The 23,750-nt window shown below is 42.8% G+C and overlaps 1 protein-coding gene across 3 annotated transcripts in view; it reads left to right on the top strand.

The window, feature by feature from the left end:
* Positions 1 to 23,750, top strand: part of AUH (AU RNA binding methylglutaconyl-CoA hydratase) — a 221,297-nt gene that overhangs the window by 44,408 nt on the left and 153,139 nt on the right. For all 3 annotated transcript variants that reach the window (XM_056525610.1, XM_056525604.1, XM_056525619.1), the window contains exons 2-3: positions 7,722 to 7,789; positions 9,719 to 9,806. In XM_056525610.1, the coding sequence (XP_056381585.1) occupies positions 7,722 to 7,789; positions 9,719 to 9,806 (156 nt within the window). The remainder of the gene's footprint in view (positions 1 to 7,721; positions 7,790 to 9,718; positions 9,807 to 23,750) is intronic.

The following is a 23,750-nucleotide window of genomic DNA, read 5'->3' as shown; positions in this document are numbered from 1 at the left end:
TAGTTGAGGGAAGATCAGGGGCAATGCCAGAAAATATTATTTTACTAAAAGAGTAGTAAATACCTGAAACAAACTTCAAACAAATAGGGTTGGTAAATACCTGCCTGGGATAAACCTATTTCTATCCTAAGATAACAATAAGGGAAATAATATAAGACTAGATGGACCAGGTGGTCTTTTTCAGCTGAGAATCTTCCATTTTTCTTTATATGACTCTTCTGTATACTACTCTACTATGTAATTCAAAGCATTGAAATAACAATCAAGGGTCAAAATCAATAAGTAAATTAACAAAAGAAAAAATTCATGTTATAAAATGTATTACAAAGGCTCTGTTCATACTGTGTTTCTGCAGTATGTTAGAGGCATCATGTAGCGGCCCCATTTATTTATGTGGCCGAACAGTCACCTAGTGACTCCATTAGGGCCACTTCCTGCTACTATAGGTTATTTTGGCAGGACACAATAGTGCAGCAGATTACACTATTGAATACCGTCATATTGGCATATACAAGCACGAAGTAGCCCTAAGAGAGTCGCTGAGTGACTCTATGCAGGCCACTGAAATGAATGGGACCGCTACAGTATATGATGGCATCCCTTTTTTTGGCGTAATGTTGTTGGACACCCCTAAAAGACTGCAAAAATACAGTATGAATGGGGCCTAAACCAACAAAGTCAAGTAAATTATTTTTTCATGAAATATTATTTCTTTTTTAACACCTAGTGATTAGGTATATTTGTTGTGAGTGGATACTTATTCCTGCAATATGGGGGCTATAGCCATCATAAACTGCAACTGTCACAGATGACTGCCTATCACTGCTAGCCGACCAAAGACCAATGAGACCGGTCCCCAGTCCAGCTTATACATATTTTTTCTGAGATGAAAATCTTGCAGCTCACACAAAGTCACTTTGGAGGTCCGGTTTCATTCTGCCAGCTTCAAATGATGCTGTGGAAGCCAAATAATACTCCTTTCCTTCAGAGTCCTACCATGTGGCCAAACAACCAAATATGGCCTAAGTGGGGGTACTGCCTAAAATTAAACATACATCATAATAAAAGTTGGGTGCATTTCCTCCATTTCAGAAGCTTTGTACAAAGAATATGTCCCACAAATAATGCAATTGTTAAAAAAAGGAAATTTTTTACACTTAATTTGCAATAATTCCTGCAAAGAATTTTTTAAATTAGCTTTTTCAGGCTTTTCTTATGCTTTGTCACTCTCAGCCTCTACAAACCTTTTTTTTAATTTATTTTTTATATTCTGTATTATATTTTTCGCATACAAAAACTTTAAAAACACAGAGATAAGAGAATTCCATCTTCATATCCATTCACATAATTACAGATGTTTTTTTAAATATTACCACACTAAAACAAATAAATAACATTTAGAGGCTCAATACTCTTCTACCAATTACTCCTTTTTTTTTTCAATTTTGTGGTCCCTTTCCCCCCCTTTATCCATAGTTGTTCTTTACTTTTCAACACCTTCATCTCCTTTCGCCATTCCTCAACAGATGGTCCATTCTGCTTCTGCCAATTGCACAATATCACCAACCTGGCATAAAAAAAAGAGCTCTACATAAAATGTCTTTACTTTTTCCCCAAACCCTCTGTATCTCCCAATATTCAGGGATGTGGAATTCCTATCGCCCGATGCCCGGTACATGCAGTTCCAGGCGCCGGGCAGATGAATTTCTCCGGCCCTTAGTCCTGCTTCGGGCAAGCAGGGCCGGACCTCACAAGCACGACCGCGCTCTGCAGTCTGTATGGAGCGGGCTCCCGACTCCTGTCCGCTCCATACTCTGCAGCCTCCGGCTGTTCTCAGTAGCGGCGATCGCAGCGGCTGGCTATTAACCCTTTAGATTGCCACTGTCAAAGCTGTCAGCGGCGTCTAAAGGGACATGTCAATGCTCCCTGGTGGGCTAGTGAGGTGGATCGCCCCCCTGCAGCGTGATCGCGGGGGGGATCTACTATAGAGGTAGCCGGAGGGCTTACCTCTGTTCCCTGGTGTCCCGTGGATCTGTCATTGATAGTGCCCAGTCCAGCCAGGCTCTATCAATGGAGCGCAGAGCACACAGATCAATGGAGTTGAATAGAACTCTATTGATCTGTATGAGGAATCTAATTATTCCTCCTAAACGTCTAATAACGGGTAAAACAAAAAAAAAGTTTTAATAAAAGTTTAACCTGTTGGGGACGGAGGGCGTACCTGTATGCCCTCTGCCCACTCCCTTTGTATATCGTGGGGCCACGTCATAGCGGGTCGGGCCTGGCCTCTAACAATGGCCGGGACCCGTTGCTAATAGTGCGTGGCACTGATTGCGGTGCCGCACGCTATTAACCCTTTAGACGCGGCGTTCAAAGTTGAACACCGCATCTAAAATGAAAGTAGACTGCTCCCGGCTAGCTCAGTGGGCTCATCGGGATCGCAGCGGCGAAATCGCGGCATCCCGAACAGCTGTAGGACAGCAGGAGGGTTAAAAATTAGCCCTCATACCACCCCGTATGTGGAAAAATAAAAATGTTATAGGGGTCAGAAGATGACAATTTTATACGTATACCTTTTCCTGCATGTAGTTATGATTTTTTCCAGAAGTATGACAAAATCAAACCTACATAAGTAGGGTATCATTTTAATCGTATGGACCTACAGAATAAAGATAAGTGTCATTTTTACCAAAAAATTTACTGTGTAGAAACGGAAGCTCCCAAAAGTTATAAAATAGCGTTTTTTTCTTCAATTTTGTCGCACAATTTTTTTTTCCGTTTCGCCATAGATTTTTGGGTAAAATGACTGATGTCATTACAAAGTAAAATTGTTGGTGCAAAAAATAAGCCATCATATGGATTTTTAGGTGCAAAATTGAAAGGGTTATGATTTTTAAAAGGTAAGGAGGAAAAAATGAAAGTGCAAAAACAGAAAAACCCTCCGTCCCCAAGGGGTTGAAAGACACACACATTAACCGCTTCCATGTTAAAAGTTCAAATCACCCCCTTTTCCTATATACAAACATGTAAACATAATATAAATAAACCTATTTAGTATCGCTGCATGCGTAATTTTACGGACTATTAAAATATAACATTATGTACGGTAAATAAAAAATACCAAACCACAGAATTGTCCCAGGAAAAAAAAGTTAAAAAGCGATTAAAAAGTCAAATCAATACAAAAATGATACCGATACAAGAAAAACAGATTATGGTGCAAAAAAAATAGCACTCTTACAGCCTGGTATGTGAAATTTTTTTTTTTTTTTTTTTTTTTAAGCTACAGGGGTCAAAAAATGGCAATTAAAAATTTTGGAAAAAGTTCTGAATTTTTTTTAAATTAGTAAAACCTGACAAACTGGTATTGCTGTAATCAGACCGGCCTAAAGTATCAAAACAACATGTTAGCTCAACCACAAGGTAAATGGCATAGAAAAGAAAACCACCAAATTTCAATTTCACTTCACCGATTTTTTTATATATATATATATATATATATATATATATATATATATATTAGGGATCGACCGATTATCGGTTTGGCCGATATTATCGGCCGATATTCACGATTTTCTAAGTTATCGATATCGGCAATTACCTTGCCTATAATGCCGATAATGCGGACGCTTTAAATCAATGAACTGCAGCTCAGGATGTCGCTGGATCCAGAAGTAGCAAGGACCTCGGGAACAGGTAATTATAAAACCGGGGAAGGGGCAGCAGCGGCGGCGACCGTCTCTGGCCAGAGGATAGGCAGGGGGAGGAAAGTGGCGGTGGTTGGACTCAGGACCGGCAGGGGGAGAGAAGCGGGTGGCAGTCTCTGGGCAGGGGGATAATGGGGAAACAGGCTTCAATGGAGGTGCCGGCTTTAGAATGGCGCAGGTCACAGGAAGGCACAAGGTAGGTAAAAGCAAGAGTGGTTTATCCTCCCATCATGCAACGCGTTTCACTGCTACAGCAGCTTCATCAGGCATAACAAGAGACATGTGAGAGGTGAATTTATCCAGGTAGTGAGAAGTCTCTCTCTCTCTCTCTCTCTCTCTCTCTCGCTCTCTCTCTCTCTCTCTCTCTCTCTCTCTCTTTCTCTTTCTCTCTCTTTCTCTCTCTTTCTCTCTCTTTTTCTCTCTTTTTCTCTCTTTCTGTGACCTGCGCCATTATCCATTGTTCAGCCGGCTGGCTGTGGACACTACATGCGCTCACCATTGTTGTGTATGTCGTTACACAACTTTATCAGGTGAACCTCCTTGCCATTGCTCAATTCACCTTACAGGTCTCTCGTACACCATGGAGCGCTATGTCCTTTGTCTTTTCTGGGCAGGGGGAGGCAATCGGGCAGCGGCGGTGGTTGGACTCGGGACCCCAGGACAGGCAGTGGGAGAGAAGCGGGTGGCAGCGGTGGTCTCTGGCCCAGCAAAAGCCGCTGCAGTTAATTGATTTAAAGCGCCCGCATTAAATCATTGATCTGCAGCGGCTTCTGAGGGTCCAGAAACAGTTTATCAGGGTATACCTGCACACACACACACGCGCCCTCATTTTACCAAGCATATTTGGGGGGGGGGGATTAAAATGCACAGAATATTGGTATAAATTATCGGCTATCAGCCTGAAAGTTCACAGGGTATCAGTATCTATTTTTTTGGTTTTGTTTCGGAGAATATGTTATTGAAAAATGAAAAGGTATCATTATAGTAGGTAGTTATGGCTATTATAGGGCGAGGAGGAAAAAACGAAAGTGTAAAAGGGAAAATTGGCCTGGACAAGTGGATTGTCATGAGGGACAAGTAGATTTTGCTCCGTTTTAGTCCTGTGGACAAGTACAGGTAGTTTTTTTTATAAAATTTCCACACCCCTGTGGAATGCAAAATAAAAAAATAAAAAAAGCAAAGCTATGGGGGTCAAAAAATTTCAATTCAAAAAATTCGAAAAAGTTCCGAATTTCTTTAAATTAGTAAAACATGATGGAAATTATACAAATCTGGTATTGCTGTAATCAAGCGACCTAAAGTATCAAAACATCATGTTAGCTCAACCACAAGGTAAATGGTGTAGAAAAGAAAAACCCCAAATCTTGGATCGGAGAATATGTTATTGAAAAATTAAAAGGTATCATTATAGTAGGTAGTTATGACTATTTTAGGGCAAAGAGGAAAAAATGAGAGTGTAAAAGCGAAAATTGGTCCGGACAAGTGGATTGTCATGAGGGACAAGTACATTTTGCTCAGTTTTAGTCCCATGGACGAGTAGTTTTTTATTAAATTTCCACACCCCTGAATATTACAGGTGGGACAGTCCTCAGGATTCTCTCCCCTATTTTACCTTCTATCTCTCCAATTACTTGTTCCCAGTAACTTGCTACTTGGTTACATGCCCATGGGTTATGTAGAAGGTCTGCATTTTCTACACTGCATTTCAAACATTTTGATGAATTCTTAGCTTCTATTTTCTGAAGAAAAATCGGTGCATCTATAAACTTATGGTGATTAATTTTAAATACATTCTTTTCCACTGTGATATTGACTGCATGCTGAATCTGTGCATAATACAACCAATCCTCCCCACTTAATCCATATAAATCTTTAAAGTGTTGCAATGTGCACACCTTCCCATTATCAAACATCTGTCCTATTCTACTCACCCCCTTTCTTTTCCAAAAATTCTGATTGCACATTAACAATTCAGTTAAGTTCCTATTATTCCGCAAAGGTGTGAATTCCATGCTGTCTATTAAGTGACATTTTTTTTAACTCTTTCCATATTTTATAACATTTTATTAATTGTGAGTTTCTATTCCCCTCGTCATCCCCTAGTGCCTCCATCTCTAATAATTCAAAAATATTATCAATTTTCTTTTCTTTAACTAATCTACCTAAATACTCAGACTCCCTCCAGTTTACCATCCTTACTAATTGTATTGCCATAAAATATAATTTCAGGTTCGGCAAAGTTATCCCTCGTTTTGCCCATATTGCTGTAAAGTTGCTATATTTCAACCTCACCCGCTTTCTATCCCAGAGCAATCTTCCCAATATTGCTTCTAACTTACTGTACGAGGTGTTTCCTATCCAGCCTCTACAAACCTTACTTAGCACTTAAAAACAATGGCCCTGATTTACTAAGAGTGTAGGTTTCTTTGTGGGTTTTAATTCCCTACAATTTATTTTCCACGGTATTTACTAAGGTTTCCCAAAATTTTCCACTTTCCCTGCACTTTGCTTTTCTTTTTTTTTTACACCTGCTCTGATCAGACAGGAGGAAAACCAGACAGGTTTTCCTCAGCTGAAATCCACCCCATTTTCTGTGGAAACCTTAGTAAATATGTTGTTTTTTTGTGAAAATGTCAGGAACATGCCCCTTTTTGGAGACCACGCCCTCTTTTCCTGGTGGCCATGCCCCCTGTTCGTTTTTTTTTTTTGCTAAATGGAGGGTTAGTCGGGGTTAGTCTGGCGCACAACCCGACAAAACATGTCTAGTTTGCAATAGTAAATGAGGGCCAATGTGTACATGGTGGGCCATTTATATGGATACACCTTAATAGAATGGGAATGGTTGGTGATATTAACTTCCTGTTTGTGGCACATTAGTATATGTGAGGGGGGGGGGGGGACTTTTCAAGATGGGTGGTGACCATGGCAGCCATTTTGAAGTCGGCCATTTTGAATCCAACTTTTGTTTTTTCAATAGGAAGAGGCTCATGTGACACATCAAACTTATTGGGTATTTCACAAGAAAAACAATGGTGTGCTTGGTTTTAACGTAACTTTATTCTTTCATCAGTTATTTACAATATTCTGACCACTTATAAAATGTGTTCAATGTGCTGCCCATTGTGTTGGATTGTCAATGCAACCCTCTTCTCCCACTCTTCACACACTGATAGCAACACCGCAGGAGAAATGCTAGCACAGGCTTCCAGTATCCGTAGTTTCAGGTGCTGCACATCTTGTATCTTTACAGCATAGACAATTGCCTTCAGATGACCCCAAAGATAAAAGTCTAAGGGGGTCAGATCGGGAGACCTTGGGGGCCATTCAACTGGCCCACGACAACCAATCCACTTTCCAGGAAACTGTTCATCTGGGAATGCTCGGACCTGACACCCATAATGTGGTGGTGCACCATCTTGCTGGAAAAACGTGCCAGGTCCGAGCATTCCTAGATGAACAGTTTCCTGGAAAGAAATTTCAGGGGCAGAAGCTCCACCGCTAAAATTCTGTGATCTGCACTGTGCAGCACAATCCCTTTGACAGCAATGTTATGCTGCTGCATTGGAATTTCCCAACAGAATTTTAAAATTTAATTCTGCTTAAAAATTCTGTAGTATGAACCCAGCTTTACTGTGTTTGGGGTCTGCGAGAGCACTGCCTGCTCAGCCCAACAGTAGCCAAGGTGGGACACCAGTTATTGACTTAAATAGGGAAGTGAAAATCTAAACTTCAGCAAAATCCACATCTACAGATCCTAAATACTTTATATTTTTTAAACGTTACCATACTGTATTCTCTCAAATCTCCAGGGGCAATTCCACAACAAATTCATACCAAATCCACACACTTGTGTGGATTAGCCACTGCAGATTTACCTGCTGAAATGCTGTGAAAAGCCTGCAGCATTTCTGTCCCATGTGAACATACTACTGTCTTACCTGAATGTTTAGATTTTAGGCTTCCTTGTGTTTATTTTTTTACCCTAATATAAAGATATTTTTTTTACATTTCTAGGAATTGTGGTACTTGGGATAAATCGACCGCATGCGAAAAATGCCATCAGTAAAGGTCTAGTGAAGTCGGTAAGTGAGGAATTTTTTTTATCAGTGCATACTAATATAATCATTATAATCATGTTTGACCAAATCCATTAAAGGGGTAGTCCAGCGGTGAACAACTTATGCCCAAACTTATCCCCTTAGGATAGGGGATAAGTTTGAGATCGCGGGGGGTCCGACCCCTGGGGCCCCCTGCAATCTCTCTGTACGGGGGGCCAGGCTCTTCGGCCAGATAGCGGGTGTCGACCTCCGCACGAAGCGGCAGCTGACACGCCCCCTCAATACATCTCTATGGCAGAGCCGGAGATTGCCGAAGGCAGCGCTTCGGCTCTGCCATAGAGTTGTATTGAGGGGGCGTGTCGGCTGCCGCTTCGTGCGTAGGTCGACACACCCCCTTCCCGCGGGCTGTCAAGGCCCTGTATAGGAGATCGCAGGGGGCCCCAGCGGTCGGACCCCCCCGCGATCTCAAACTTATCCCCTATCCTTAGGATAGGGGATAAGTTGTTCACCACTGGGTTCACCACTGGACTACTCCTTTAATTAGTGCTTATCAAAATGTATACATTATATATGATAATATTACCAAATATATATACCGTATATTACCATATATATTTATATAGTGAAAAGCACATGCAAGATCACGTCAGTCATAATCAAAACAAAACACAAGGTAAAATTGTAATTTGACCCGATAGTGACTATTACTTCTTTATTTGGATTATTGATATGAGACTTGGAACAATCTCTTAAACTTGCCTGATTTATGCTATAACAGTGCTGCTATACATTTATGGACCTGATACAATATGAAAGGTCATTGTATGTAAGACAGGCAACACACAATGGGCCTCATTTACTAAGAGTGTCAGTTTTTTCTAGTGGGAAATGTTGTTTCAGACTTGTGGGATTCCATCCTATTTACTATGAGGATCACAGATTTAGGGGAACATTTTTTGACCAGCTTCTTCTAGATGGAAATTTCCAGCCGTTTATTCACAGGATTTTTTGTGAATTCAATAGTAAATAGGTCGGTTTGTGAAACCATGCCCTTTTTTGGGTTGGCCACGCCCCCTTTGCTGCAGACCATGCCGCTTTTTGGCTTTTCACAAAGCCAATGTTGGGTTAGTTGGATTTAACTGGTGCACACTGTGGCACAATGTCTGAGACATATCTCAGACACTATGCACCAAAATAACGAAGAAAAAACTGCCAAAAACTACCGAATTTTTCCCCATATAAGAAGCTCCGGCATATAAGATGCAATTTTAAAGGAGGAAAATCTAGAAAAAAAAGATTCTTAACCAAATACAATGTAAAGTATAGGACATTGATCTTCAACCTATGGACCTCCAGATGTTGCAAAACTACAACTCCCAGCATGCCCGGACAGCCGTTGGCTGTCGGGCATGCCGGGAGTTGTAGTTTTGCAACATCTGGAGGTCCGCAGTTTGAAGACCACTGGTATAGGAGGTAATATTCATGTGTCCCCGCCACTCCGGACCAGTCACCGCTCGTCACCTCTGCACTGGATGTCGCCCTCCATCGCTTTCGCCGCGTCCCCGTCATTCCGGAGCGTCTCTGCTGCCCGGTATTCTCGCTCTCCGTTGCCGGCATCACACCGCTACGCACGCTCCTATTGGATGACGGGACGGCGTGCGCAACGACGTGATGATGACGAAGGAGAGCCCCGGCCATGCAGGGGATCCCGGCACGGAGCAGACACCAGGGAGGCAGGTAAAGTCCCTCCCGGTGTCCTGTAAGCTGTTCGGGACGCCGTGATTTCACTGCGGCGGTCCCGAACAGCCCGACTGAGCCCAATCTCTGGGCTCAGGTTTGGGTGTTTTCTGGTAGTCATCTTGCTACAGGAGGTAGTTCACCTTTTTTTTTTTTTTACTGACATGATGTAATCATGAAATGTACTGTAAATAACATTGTCTTTTTTGTTAATAGATGCTAAAGGCTGTTGATTCGCTGAAGGGTAATAACAAGGTGAGGACTGTAATCCTGCGGAGTGAAGTTCCTGGAGTGTTTTGTGCAGGTATGTAGCCAATGAAACTAATGCTTTATCTTCTCATACAATAAAGATGTATACGGGGAAGATTTATCAAAACCTGTCCAGAGGAAAAGTTGCTGAGTTGCCCATAGCAACCAATCAGATCGCTTCTTTCATTATCCAGAGGCCTTTTCAAAAATGAAAGAAGCAATCTTGTTGCTATGGGCAACTCAGCAACTTTTCCTCTGGACAGGTTTTGATAAATCTCCCCCATAGTGATTGCAAATGTATAATTTATAACCTCCAAGAACAGTATATTGTAGGTTTTCTATAGGTGACCTAACTAGCCCTGCGGCTTTTACTGATATGTGAAGCTTAGTGATATGCCATACCTTATACTGGTGGTAAATCATGAGGCATAGCTGAGAAGTGGGATGGTCTGCCATGTGTTCCAAGTGCCAATGAGAAACGTCAACAAGCCACTCTCCCCATTGCAAGCTTGCTAAATTGAGTGGGCACATGGGGAGGTGGGTGGGTGGGGGGGGGGGGGGGTGTTTGGTCACTGCTGCACCAGCTGACGGAAAATCTATGTTTTAAAGTAAACCCTCTTTAATTTGAGTGTAGAAAGTAGTTACCATGGGACAATCTTGCTTCTTGCAGTTTTTTATATTTGAAGTCAGCGGACCAATTAAAAACTATAATTATTTTTTGTATCAGAATCTTTACTAACTGGTTAATAAGAAATTCTAACAATCTTAACTAATATCAAATGTCCACAATATATTTATATATAAATGGAAGAAAAGGTATGTAGATGTGAATGCAATGCCCAGAAGAATAAACAAGATGCTCCAGATTCCATTTGTACTGCAACTGCCAGTCTGTCTTTTATCTGCTGCTAATGTGATAATGTAATGTGGAATTGTGAGAAAATCTGTGGTAGAAATGCAGTTTGACATGGCTCATATTTGCACATGGATTAGTTTAATTAAAGAGGTTTTTAGGGGAAAATATATTGGCTTGTCTTCCAGATAGGCCAACAGTAGGTGATCATCACCCCCGTCGGCAAGCCACGACACCTGGATGGAATCATTATATTGTGTTGTAGTAGCTGCTGGATTACTACAGCTCAGATCCTATTGAAGTTAATGGGTACCGAGCTACAGTAACCCATCATGACAACTACACAGGATTAGAGGCTTCTGTCAAGGCACTGCAGCCTTTACGTCAAGGCACTGCAGCCCATACCAATATCTCATCAGTGGGTTTTTTTGGTGTCAGCACCTGACTAAGCAGCTATTGAAGGCCTATCCTGAGTGTAGGGTTTCAGAAAATCGAATTTAAATGTGGTTTTTCTGGGTGTAAATATGCTGCAGTTTCCACTTGGAATTTGTGCGGATGCCACTCCAAGAAGTGTTATGTCACTTATTTTATTCTATGGCATAAAGGCGTAGTTAGTGGTATTCCCCAGCCCCGTAAGAGTCCAGGTAAGTCCAGACCACCCACGTCCTCTTTTTTTTTTTTTTTTTTAACGCCCACTGACCCCCTTGCATCTGCCTAACTCATTTGACTAATAGATAAAGAGGACATGTGCTGGACTTACATGTGCTCTTGCTGTGCTGGGGAACACCCCCTCTACTTTTGAGCCTTATATACATATTAATAAAAAGGCTGATATCTTGGCACTGGAAATGACTATTGATATAATCTGATCAGCCCTATCTACCCATTTGGTTATTTACAAACCTGTTTTCCTTCTACCATGTTAACATAAAATGTCATATAAAATGAACACTATATATATATATATATATATACTTTGGAATAACAAAAACAATCACATAAACAAAAAGAAGGCACTTTCTTAGACTGAAATGTACTGACTGTATAGGAAATTTGATCACTTTGAACTGGTTCCACATTTTTGGGACATGGGGCATTATCCTGCTAGAAGTAGCCAATAAAAGATGTAGTGATAGAACTATAGCAATAAAGGAATGGTCCTGCCAGCATTAAGCTTTTAGTTTGATTTTTGAACTATAAAAAAGAGAAAACAAAAAAAGCTGTCAATGTGGTAAATCACCCCAGGAATGTGTAGCAGACAGAGAAGGTTGATTTGTAATCCCGTTTCATGTAGACATATTCCCCTTTAAACCTTCTACAACAGTCAGACTTCTTTCTGTTGTGGTTGGAATGTTTTTGCCTTTAAGCAGTTAGAATAGGACTCAGAGTAATTACACATTGCCCTTATGTTAAGGCTGCTTTGTAACTTACTAAGTGGAAATGACTGGTTAATTAGGACAGATGCCCAAGTTACCATTCTGTGACAAGGAATCTGATTCGGAGAAATTAGCATGCTTCATCTGTAACATACTCAAATTATTTCTGAGGAGTTTGTCAGTTAACCATATGACAACATAATTTGACAAGGAGTTTTTTTTTTTTGTCATTTGATTCTGCCGGTTGAACTGAAATAGCGTTGAACTATATTTTTATATTTGGTTGATAAGAGAGATGCAAAATACAGCTATAAACATTAATTCACTACAGTCTCTAAATTATTTATATCACAGCAGCTGAGGTCCTGACTTGTTGAAGCCCCTCGTAGGTCCACAAATATTTATCTTTAAAGATGCATATGGAAGTCCATTAGCCTTACTATTGTCTATTTTAATACGTGTTTCTGGAGGGATTTGGAGAAAACTTGTCTGTGCACCCTCTTGGCTTGGTTTATTGGATGTGTGATACTAGAGGAGTTTTCCCATTACAGATATTTATGGCATGGCAACTAAATAAGTCATATAATTTTATCATGGTGGATTTATCACTACCCCAATTAATCTGTAAACAGGGTCCAACTTTTGTGGTGTAAATGGCTCTCACTCTGTATGGCTCAACATGGCCATTTATTACATGGTCACCCTTTGACTTAATTGGTGCCATGTAATTCTGCTGGTAAAATGTGGACATGCCACTATCTAATGTAATGTAATGTGATGTAATGATGAGCATGCATATGTTGTCAATCTCTCTAGTAAATTCACTATGTAAAATACATAAAGCATACCTCAAATAAGCCACTTTTTATTTTTTGTTGTTAATCCATCACTATATACAAAAGTCCTTGACACCGGTATCAGGACTCTGTGTCCATAGTAATTTTTTTCCTTCTTTCACTATTATGTGTGATTCCTGCACATTTATGCAGAACACCTATACTTACACCAATATTTATAACAGTTATATTTTGTGCTGTATACAATGCTTGTTGATTTGTATAGTGCAGTGGTCGGCAAGCTGCGGCTCGCGAGCCACATGCGGCTCTTCACACACTTTAATGCGGCTCTTGCAGTGCGGTCGGGCCACGGCGGCCGCCCATGCACACTGGTAACATACAAGGGCCTGATACTAGTATCAGGCCCTTGTATGCAGAGCAGCAGCGGAAGCGTAGTGCCGACCACTGCTGTATACTAAAAACCAGGGTGCCTCCAGCTGTTGTGAAACTACAACTCCCAGTATGCCCGGACCGGCAAAGGCTGTCCAGGCATGCTGGTAGTTGTAGTTTCACAACAGCTGGAGGCCCCCTGGTTTTTAGTATACAGTATTAGTTTTTACCTGCTCTGGCCGGCTCCCGCCTGAAGCCGCAAACAGGAGCCGGCCCTGGCAGATAATCATAGGTTTTCCTATGCCGGACATCCCTGTGTCCCGAAAAATCTTTTCGGGACATAAGGATGTTCGCCGGTCACTTACCATTCCCCGGCCGGCGCACATCCTCCTCCGGTCCTCCTGCGGTCTTCCTGCGATCCTCCGTCTCTCTATGGTTGTACGCACGGGACGTCACTGACATAGAGGCGCAGGAGTACCAGGAGGACCGGAGGAAGACGCGTGCCGGCCTGAGCCTGGTAAGTGACCTGCGGCACGTCATCTTCAGTGTTCCGGTCACCACTCCTCCGATCCCGGCACCTACTGCTATGGTCCATAGGCCATAGCAGTAGATGGTGACCCAGGCCAGAGGAGCGGTGACCGGAACACTGTGGGGGGTAGTATACAGACATACAGCCTCCAGCCATACATTGTATATGGCTGGAAGATGTATGTCTGTGGGGGGGGAGCTGCCTACCATTATGGGGAGACTATACTGCCAACTATTGTGGGGGAACTATACTGCCAACTATTGTGGGGGGGGGGGGAAGCTGCCTACCATTGTGGGGGAACTATACTGCCAACTATTGTGGGGGGGAGCTGCCTACCATTGTTGGGGAACTATACTGCCAACTATTGTGGGGGGGGGGGAGCTGCCTACCATTGTGGGGGAACTATACTGCCAACTATTGTGGGGGGGAGCTGCCTACTATTGTGGGGGAACTTCCTAATATTGTGGGGGGGGGGAGTTGCCAACTATTGTGGGGGAGCTGCCTACTATTGGGGGGGAACTTTACTGCCAACTATTGTGGGGGGGAGCTGCCTACTATTGTGGGGGAACTCCCTAATATTGTGGGGGGGGGGGAAAGCTGCCTACTATTGTGGGGGAGCTGCCTACTATTGTGGGGGAGCTGCTGACCTAATGTGGGGGAGCTGCTGACCTAATGTGGGGGAACTGCTGACCTAATGTGGGGGAGCTGTCTACTATTGTGGGGGAACTGCTGACCTAATGTGGGGGATCTGCCTACTATTGTGGGGGAACATGCTGCCTACCTAATGTGGGGGGAACTATACTGCCTACCTAATGGGGGGGGGGGGAACTACAAGGTACCCGTACATCACGGTAGGAGGGGTAATCTTATATGGCGAGTATATCCCAAACTCTATATTTTAACTTTGAAAGTTGGGGGTCGTCTTATACGCCCAGTCGTCTTATACGCCGGCATATACAGTATATGTGAGGGGCACATTTCAGGGGCATTATATGTGGGGGCACATGACAGGGGGCATTATAAGTGAGGGGGGCATTATATTGTGAGGGGCACAGGACATGGGGTATTATATATAAGGGGCACATGGCAGGGGGACATTATATGTGGGGGCAAATTACAGGACCCCCCTGTCATGTGCCCATATAATGCGGGGGGCATTATATGGGCACATGACAGGGGGGTCCTGTAATATATATAAGGGGGTGACATGTGCCCCTTATATATAATGCTCCCCTGACATGTGCCCCTCACTTATAATGCCCCCTGTCATGTGCCCCTCAATAAAAACTTATTAAAAACAGTGTACCATCCAATCTATTTTCGGTTTTAAAAATGTGGCTCTCAAAATAAATTTCAATCTTGGTTTTGGTGAGATTTGGCTCAGTTGAAAAAAAAAAGGTTGCCCACCACTGGTATAGTGTATAATGTTGCACTGAAGATGTTTAATTAATGTGAATCCCCATCTGTGTTGTGGGAGGGTTCCATCCTTACCGGCACAGGTGTTGCACCTGGCGGTTTGTGGAGCCCTCCCCTATATAGAGGGGATGGATTCCTGGGATTGTGTAATATGACTTAGGCGGCTACGTCCGCCGAAACGCATCACTCCTTGGTCCGTGCTTTCTGTGTTTTATGTTCCTGTTGATGATTCTGCAATAAAAGCAACGAGACTGTGGTGCTGGATATCCCTTGTTCCAGTTGTCTTGTGCGTGCAGTCCCCACGCATCCGTGCACACGAGGCGGATTGGTGAGCTGGATACTCCATTGCTGTACTAGTCTTCTGTTGGGACTGATCCGCATCTCCCTTTGAAGTTGGTGAGCTTGGAGGCTTAATATGAGCACTTGCCTCAAGCCGGTAAGCGTTGACCGCCAAGCCCGGACGGAACATATGTCCAAAATGTTCAATATTTCCGACACAAACACACAGTCTGCATTGGACTTAAAGATCCTCATGGAGGAATTGGAGTTAGCCCTGTCTGAGGAGTCAAGAATCTGGTGGGATGTATCAACCCTAAAAAAATATGTGGAGAGCAATATGGTACCATGGGGTTTACGTATTAGAAAATTCCCCACCACTATCTTTTGTGACCAATTTGGAGCTGATTGGGAGAATTTGTTGACAGAGTCCTCGATCAAGTTGATCATTGCATACGAGGAACAGGCTCTAATTATAGTAGGTGAAATATCACCCGTCTACAATCATCAGTGCAACAATATGAAAGCCATTCCACCTTCCAAGAATACGACACCAAAATTAAAGACAATGTGGCGAATGTAAGAAGTTACTATCACAGAGATCAAACAGTCTAAATTTCTACGGGATCTGCAGGACTATAAATCCAAATCCGTTTATCAGTGGCCTCAGGTAGATACCCGATCTACCCCTCGCACTATTTTAAAGAGAGGCCGCGGACGCAGGTGCCGGAACAAGTCCCAAAATCATAAGGACTCTAAAGTTAGCTATACCTGCACAGATGTTGAGTCTGGAGACTCTGCTGGGACATGCTCAAGAGCACCTGTGGCATCATCTTCGCCATTGCTGACATCATCTCGGCCAGCGACCAGTTGTGATTCGTCATCAAAAAACTCGAGCGGGGAGGAAGCACAGATCGACCAAGACGCAGTCCAAGGCACTACCGGAGGAGGGGAGAACCATTCCTGTATTCAACTTGTCCGCCAGGATACTCACTTCTGCCGAACTTTCCTTACTATCGCGATGGTTAACCTTTGCTCCCTCATGCAGATTTGATTTATTCAGGAAATTGCTGGACACTAACAAGTTCATTAGGAATGTTACTATTAGGAAGCATTTTTCTAGTGTGATGGGTGGGGATATGGTGGACCTTAATAATGTTATATATGATGTTGAGGATGTTGATTCTGCTGCTTACCACACACCCGATGAGAATGTCCCCAGTAGTATGAATAGCAACCTATATGCAGCTGTTGACACTCGGGGTGTGCTCGGGTTCTCGTTTCGAGACCTCGTAGTGCTCTCTGCACTTCAACATCTGCATAACATAGATTCAAGAGATGATATACCTGAGTTTGCTTTATCAAATCCTTCGTTCTATCCTATTATATCTAGAACACCCATATAAGAATGCTTAAAGGAAGCGGTTGAACGTGAATTAGTAGAACAGCATATTTTCTGTCGGAAAAATCTCTCTGTACTGGAGAGAAAAGCATTGAAGAACCTTGGCGAGTCGCACAATATTATCGTCCGACAAGCAGATAATGGGGTGGGGGGGGCGTCTTTGATCCTCGACAAAGGCCGGTATTGTGCGCTTAACATGAATATGCTTGCTGATTCCAGCACATACAGGCCTTTTTTTGCAAGGAGATCCCACCCCACAGTTTAAACAGCTTTTGAAAAATCTTGTGGACCTTGGGGTGGCAGATGGACACATCAGCATTAAGCAGGCCGAGTTTATCTTGATAAAATGTCCGGTAGTAGCCATCTTCCACTCCCTCCCAAGGGTTCACAAGAATCAATTCCCTCCCCCCATGAGGCCGATTGTGGCCGGCATCTCATTACTAAACGAAAGATTATGTTCATGGGTTGATAATTACTTCAGCCGCTCATTAATCAGATGCCGGGATACATTAAGGATACGGCCCATGTTCTTTCCATGTGTGAACATATCACATGGAACGACCGGTGTGTGTGTGTGTGTGTGTGTGTGTAACAGCAGATGTTATATCTCTTTATTCTGTCATTCCCCACACACAGGCTAAGACTGCCTTGACCTGGTTTCTTGAAACCTATTAACATTATACTGAAAGTTTACAAGATTACATCATTCTGGTTGTTGAATACTTGCTCACCCACAATTTTTTCATGTTTAACAATAATTTTTATCTCCAGATCACTGGAACGTCCATAGGGGAGAAGTTCTCCCCCTCTCTCGCTAACATATATATGTGTTGGTGGGAGAGGGCGACACTCTTCGCCCCCCACTAATCCATTCACCACTTCCATCAGGTGGTATGGTGGCTACATCGACGATCTCATATTTATATGGGAGTCTGATGTAGCGGCCATACAGGATATTTCTGTTTTTCTTAATCACAATACCAAGAATCTCAGCTTCACTGTTGCCCACCAGACAAGGACCATGCCATTTTTGGACCTGTTACCGCTGTTAACTCCATTCTCCATTTTCCCCATGTGATAAAAAATTTGCCAGTGGGGCAGATGATATAATTGTTCCTGTGACGAGGACTTCGAGTGTGAAGCTGAAAATATTGCCACCCGCCTCAAAGATCAGAGCTATAGACCCTGTTTTGTGGATCGGGTGATTCAAATAGCCAAAAAACGATCATTAGGTATGCTTCTTAGGGGTGGCATGACCTCTCTTTAAAGGGGAACTCCGGTGCTTACACATCTTATCCCCTATCCAAAGGATAGGGGATAAGATGCCTGATCGCTGGAGTCCCACAGCTGGGGACGCCCGTGATCATGCACGCGGCACCCCGTTTGTAATCAGTCCCCGGAGCGTGTTCGCTCCGGGTCTGATTATGGTCGACCGCAGGGCCGGCAGCGTGTGATGTCACGCCTCCGCCCCCGTGTGATGTCACGCACTGCCCCTCAATGCAAGCCTATGGGAGGGGGCGTGATAGCTCCGCAAGAGGCGGTTGAAACGTCGTGGCATCTGATGAATAAAGCCTGACACGCTTTCATCTTATTCGGTGTGCTGCTGTTTTGTTGAATTGGCTATATATATATATATATATATATATATATATATATATATATATATATATATATAAAATGTAAAAGCACCAAAGCCACCACCCTACCTGGATATGTTCCCTGTAAACCATCCTGCCCGATATGCATGGCTCATGTGGCCCCTGTTGTCTTCTCTGGCTGCTTGATATTCTTTGCCATCCTTCTATCCCCTTGCTTACCTCTCCCAGCAATCATTGCAGCAGTCTGCCAGCCTCCACCCTCCTGCTCTGAGCAGTAGAGAGAGATTCAGTGTCTGATTGGTTGAGGCTGCACACACCTTCCAGTTCTCAACACTAAAGAGAGCATGACTTACCGGTGCAAGGTGAGTCTGTGTCTCTTAGGAGAGTGGGGGCTGCTTTGAGATAGGGATTTGGACAGAGACAGAGTAAATGACTGGATGATATAATTCCTTCACTTCATGCATGTAAGGGACAACCAAAGAGGGGAAACTGCTCTCTATATAGCTAATTAATGATATTTAGACAATAAAATAATTTGAGGAAAGGAATGGACTATGGGTTTACTTCCCCTGGGTGCCCCTTTAAATCTACGCTGTCTAAGTATTAGACAGTATTAGTAAATCTGCCCCACTATGTCCTGTACACGTGATGGAGACGTGCTAATCTGAAAGCTGTTATCATATGATAGTGTGAATGGAAAATACAGCAACCAGCTCCTTAGACCTCTGCAGAGTACCTACAAAGAGTACAATCATCTAGAGGTGTTGTAACAGCAAACAGTTATCAGTACCCCCTCTGTGCTGGTGGAGCAATAGCATTAGATCTCAGCTTTGTTACATAATGTATTTTTGATCTATTTGGACTTTGACAAAGTGTAGTCATTTAGTATTGTGGCCTATGTTTTAACTTTTCAATTCAGATGACTTGCTGCTAAACACAAACACAAGTTATTATGATTCTCAAATGAATGGTCCTGGAACTTGAATTTGTCTTGTTAGTTGAGGAGATGGGAACACTTGTGCCTATTTCAGTGCATCATGACTTGGAGCTGTATGCACAGAGTTTCTCGAGAGACTGTTTCCCTTAATCCGTAGTGAGCAGTGCGTACATAGCAGGCGGCGCAGAACCTCTGCAGGCAACTGTCTTTGCAGATTTGGAAGATTGCTGTAAAATAGATTGTGCTACCATTGATATTTCTTTCCAAAATTGGCTTTTGAATTTTTCCTTTGTTTCCCTTCATTTTCGGTGCAATTATGCATGATTCATGGAGATTTTTATCATTCTACAGCAGGCACAGACTGGCATTACTTGCGGCTATTGTTTGTTAATTACATCAGAACATGTAAAGGAAGTATGTCTTTTTGCACGTAGGATTCCTGACTGCAAAGCTATTATATCGAGTTGCAAGCAACAGCTTAGAGACCTAAAGCTATACATATTTTGTATCAGATTTCTGTTTAGTTTAATGTATTACATCATTGCTGTAAATGAGACACATAAGCCTGAATAATGTCATATTACCCTGAGGTCTTCCCAGTCTACGCTCTGTAAAAGAAGACTTCTGCTGAAGCATGATCTATCTTTTTGGCTTTTGTTTGAGTGAATAAATAAAGTTGTGAAATAAAACAAGTAGAAGCTAACTGAATAAAAACATAATAGTTAATAGTAAATGGTGATACAATACAGTATATTTCAATTCTATCTATTTTTCAGTCACATCGGTTAGATACACCTTGGCTTAAATCAGTCGCCTAATAATACAGCTTGCCCCATGCTCCAGATCTGTACTCTACATATACATAACATTTTGTGAAATCTGTTCTTTTAATACTTGAAGTTAAAAAGATATGGGTCACTTATACTTAAATGGTTGTCCAGTAAAATGTATTTTCTTTCTAAAGTCCCCAGGCTGCTTAATAGCATAAACAGTTTAACTCGCCGTCCTACGCTCCCTTGTAGCTCTGGTAATAGGGCACCCTGTCTCCTGCTGGTCTCCGCAAACAATCTTCTTCCTGATGCCGGCAGGAGCTGTAGGTGGTGTCCCACTTCAGCCAGTGATTAGCGAGCTGCATTTCCAGGTCCCCCATCTATAGACACTACAACCTGCAGTTCTGGGGAAGGGCACCCTGATACCGGAGCTACAATGGTAGAAGATGACTGTGAGATAAAGTGTTTATTATCTTATTAGGCAGCCTGGGGACAATCACAAAATAAAACATTGACGTTCAGGGATAATATGTCAACATTTAGGGATATCTTACCTTGCACTATTATTATCAGATGACCTTCAGCAAAATATGACATTTTGTGTTTGTATTTTACGATGAAGATATTTATATCTGTATGATACATCAGTACCATTCCAGACCTTTCTAGTACCCTTCCCACTTTTTTTTTACAATCCACGGTTACCCAAATAATAATAATAATACCCCCTGGGTGTCCCACACAATAATAGTACTTCCTTTATTGGGAAAGTTACAGTGCCAACAAACATTAATACTGTTTTCTTTAGAACCAATGCTGTAACAGTGTTCTACAGTACTAGACCACCTTTGTGCCCCCACACAGTAGTTGGACCCTCCTTTGCACCCCTAATAGTAGTTAGTAGGGGTGTGAATCGCCAAGAATTTGGTGATACGATTCGAATCGCTATACCAGTGTGGCGATTTGATATATCCCAATATATCGCGATACCGTCTAGGTGACGATACATCGCGATATATCCCGATTCTGTCTCAAAAACAATGTCTTTTACACTTTTATTAAAACTTTATTTTTTTTTATACACTTTATTAGACTTTTAGGAGGAATCATTAGATTCCTCAGACAGATGAATAGAGTTCTATTGAACTCTATTGACCTGTGATCCATTGATAGAGCCTAGTCAAGCCAGGCTCTATCAATGATAAAGCCACGGGACGGCAGGAAGCAGAGGTAAGCCCTCTGGCTACCTCCACAGTGGATCCCCCGCCCGCGATCGCGCTGCGGGGGTGGGGGGGATGGGGGGGGGGGCGATCCACCCCACTAGCCCACCAGGGAGCATTCACAGATCCCTTTAGATGATGCTGTCAGCTTTGACAGCAGCGATCTAAAGGGTTAGTAGCCAGCTGCGGCGATCGCTGCATGCTGGCTATTAGCGGCGGCCCCCGGCAACTGAGAACAGCCAGGGGCTGCAGAGTATGGAGCGGGCAGGAGTCCGGAGCCCGCTCCATACACCCCTCTGAGCGCCGCATGCTGGATATTAGCGGCGGTGATGCATCAGTGGCCCCCGGCTACTGATATCAGTCGGGGGCCGCAGAGTACGGAGCGAGCACATGTCGGGAGCCCGCTCCATACACCCAGAGCGCTTCCGCGTCAGATCCAGCCCTGCTTGCACGAGCAGGAAAAATTCACCTGCCCGGCTCCACTAATGTGGAATTTGTATATCCTGATGCCCGGGACATGCTGTTCCGGGTGTCGGGAGATACAAATTCCACATCCCTAAAGGATCGATTCAAAAATATTTTGAATCGATTCAGTATCGCCAAATGAAAAATCACGATAATTGCGCAAATTGATTTTTTTTCTTACATCCCTAGTAGTAAGCCTCCCTTTTGTGGTCCGATACAGTAGTTTGTGCTAGTAACAATAAAAAATGAAAATCTCCTTCCCTGTTCCCAAGCTGAGCAGCTGGGTCTTCTTCCTGATGTACTTAGCCTGTTGCAGGTGGTGCAATACAGTGACATCAGTGCACCATCTGTGCCTGGATGCAGATGTCCTCAGCTGCTCCTAACACTTCGACCAAAAGCAGTCTGTGGCTTACAAGAGTTAGCAACGGTGCAGGGAGCCAATGACTTTCAGTTCTGCCACGGTTTTTACCTGGATTTGGTATTCACTTCTGATTTGTTCTTATTCTGATGTCTCTGCACATAGCTTACACACTGACATAGCAGGCTCGGAAATGTTATTACTGAAAGAAGGGAAATCACATAAGATGCTGGACTGTTGTAGTGAATCATGGTGGTACTCCACCCCTAGACTTCTTACCTTCTATCCAAAGGGTAGGGGATAAGATGTCTGATCGTAAGGGGGTCAGGCCGCTGAGACCCCCCGGGATCTTTATGCCGTCATCGCGGCATTCTGAACATGGAAGCTTGGAGCTTCCGTGTCGTGACAACACACCTCCCCCATTGATGTCTATGGGATGGGGTGTGATGGCTCTTACATAGCCGTCATTCCTCCTCCCATAGACATCAATTTAGGGTGCGTGACTGATGTGTTTGCCCTTTATCCGGCACAGAGCGTAGTTAGCGCCGTGCACCGGATGACTGGGGTGCTGCATCGGAGATCGTGGGGGGCCAGCTGATGGGCCCCTGGGCTCAGACATCTGATCCCCTATCCTTTAAAACCAAATCAGTAATAGACAAAAAAGCAGTGCTTTGGCCTTCATGCTGTCCAAAAGTGACAATGAAGTGTTGAGTAATAATGGCTGCCTTTGATTATTGTCATCTTGCGAACATCCTTTCACCTTTATGGAGTTGTTGTACATATATATATATATATATATATATATATATATATATATATATATATATATATTAAAACATTTTAGATGATTACATTGTAGTTCTGAGACTTTATATCTGGGAATTCAGGTGAAAATCCTCTGTTTTTATAATTTGGTAATTTGCGTTGATTCATAGCAGTGCATCCGCAGTTAATATTATGTGCATTATAGTGTATCTTATGCTGATAGGTTTTAGTTTGTTTAGTCAGTCAAGATCCGTGTCAATAACAATTCAGAAGAAAACCTTGCCAAGAAGAATACAGAGTAGACACTCTTGTTATTGACGTCGGCTTCATCTGGCTACTAATATGATCATAGTCATAGGAGTAGAGTATAAAAAGGAAGAAGGTGCCTTATCTAATAGCACTATCCTATACAGCGGTACCTCAAATTGCAGTAGTCCTTCACGTTATAGTATTTTGGACACAAAATGTTTTTTCCTGGGCCATTGTTAGTTAAAACTACATTCAACATACAATGCTATAATCTTTGCTTTCTTAAAAATCCAACCAATCAGCATGGGCATTTGACTGGAAATACCACTCTTTACCTGGGCATGGATAAGCGTTGCTTTGGATGCTAAGTGATAATGGCTGAATTGTATCTTACTGGTACACAGTGTGTACTGTTCCTTATCCTGAAGAAGCTGTTTATGACTTTTATTATTGCTTTGCAAGGCTTATCTTTGTTATTTTTGTCTGCTTCTTTTTCCTTTACTAAAATTTTTTCCTATTTTGCTATGACATTTGAGGAGTTATGAAGACCATTACTAGTTTTCCATAGAATTGTGGTCTTATTTTTCAATATCCTCACCTTACATTGGTCATTCCAGAA

The sequence above is a fragment of the Hyla sarda genome, chromosome 1 (assembly GCF_029499605.1).
Source record: "Hyla sarda isolate aHylSar1 chromosome 1, aHylSar1.hap1, whole genome shotgun sequence".
NCBI classification, from domain to species: Eukaryota; Metazoa; Chordata; class Amphibia; order Anura; family Hylidae; genus Hyla; species Hyla sarda.
This window is presented reverse-complemented; position numbering and strand designations above follow the sequence as displayed.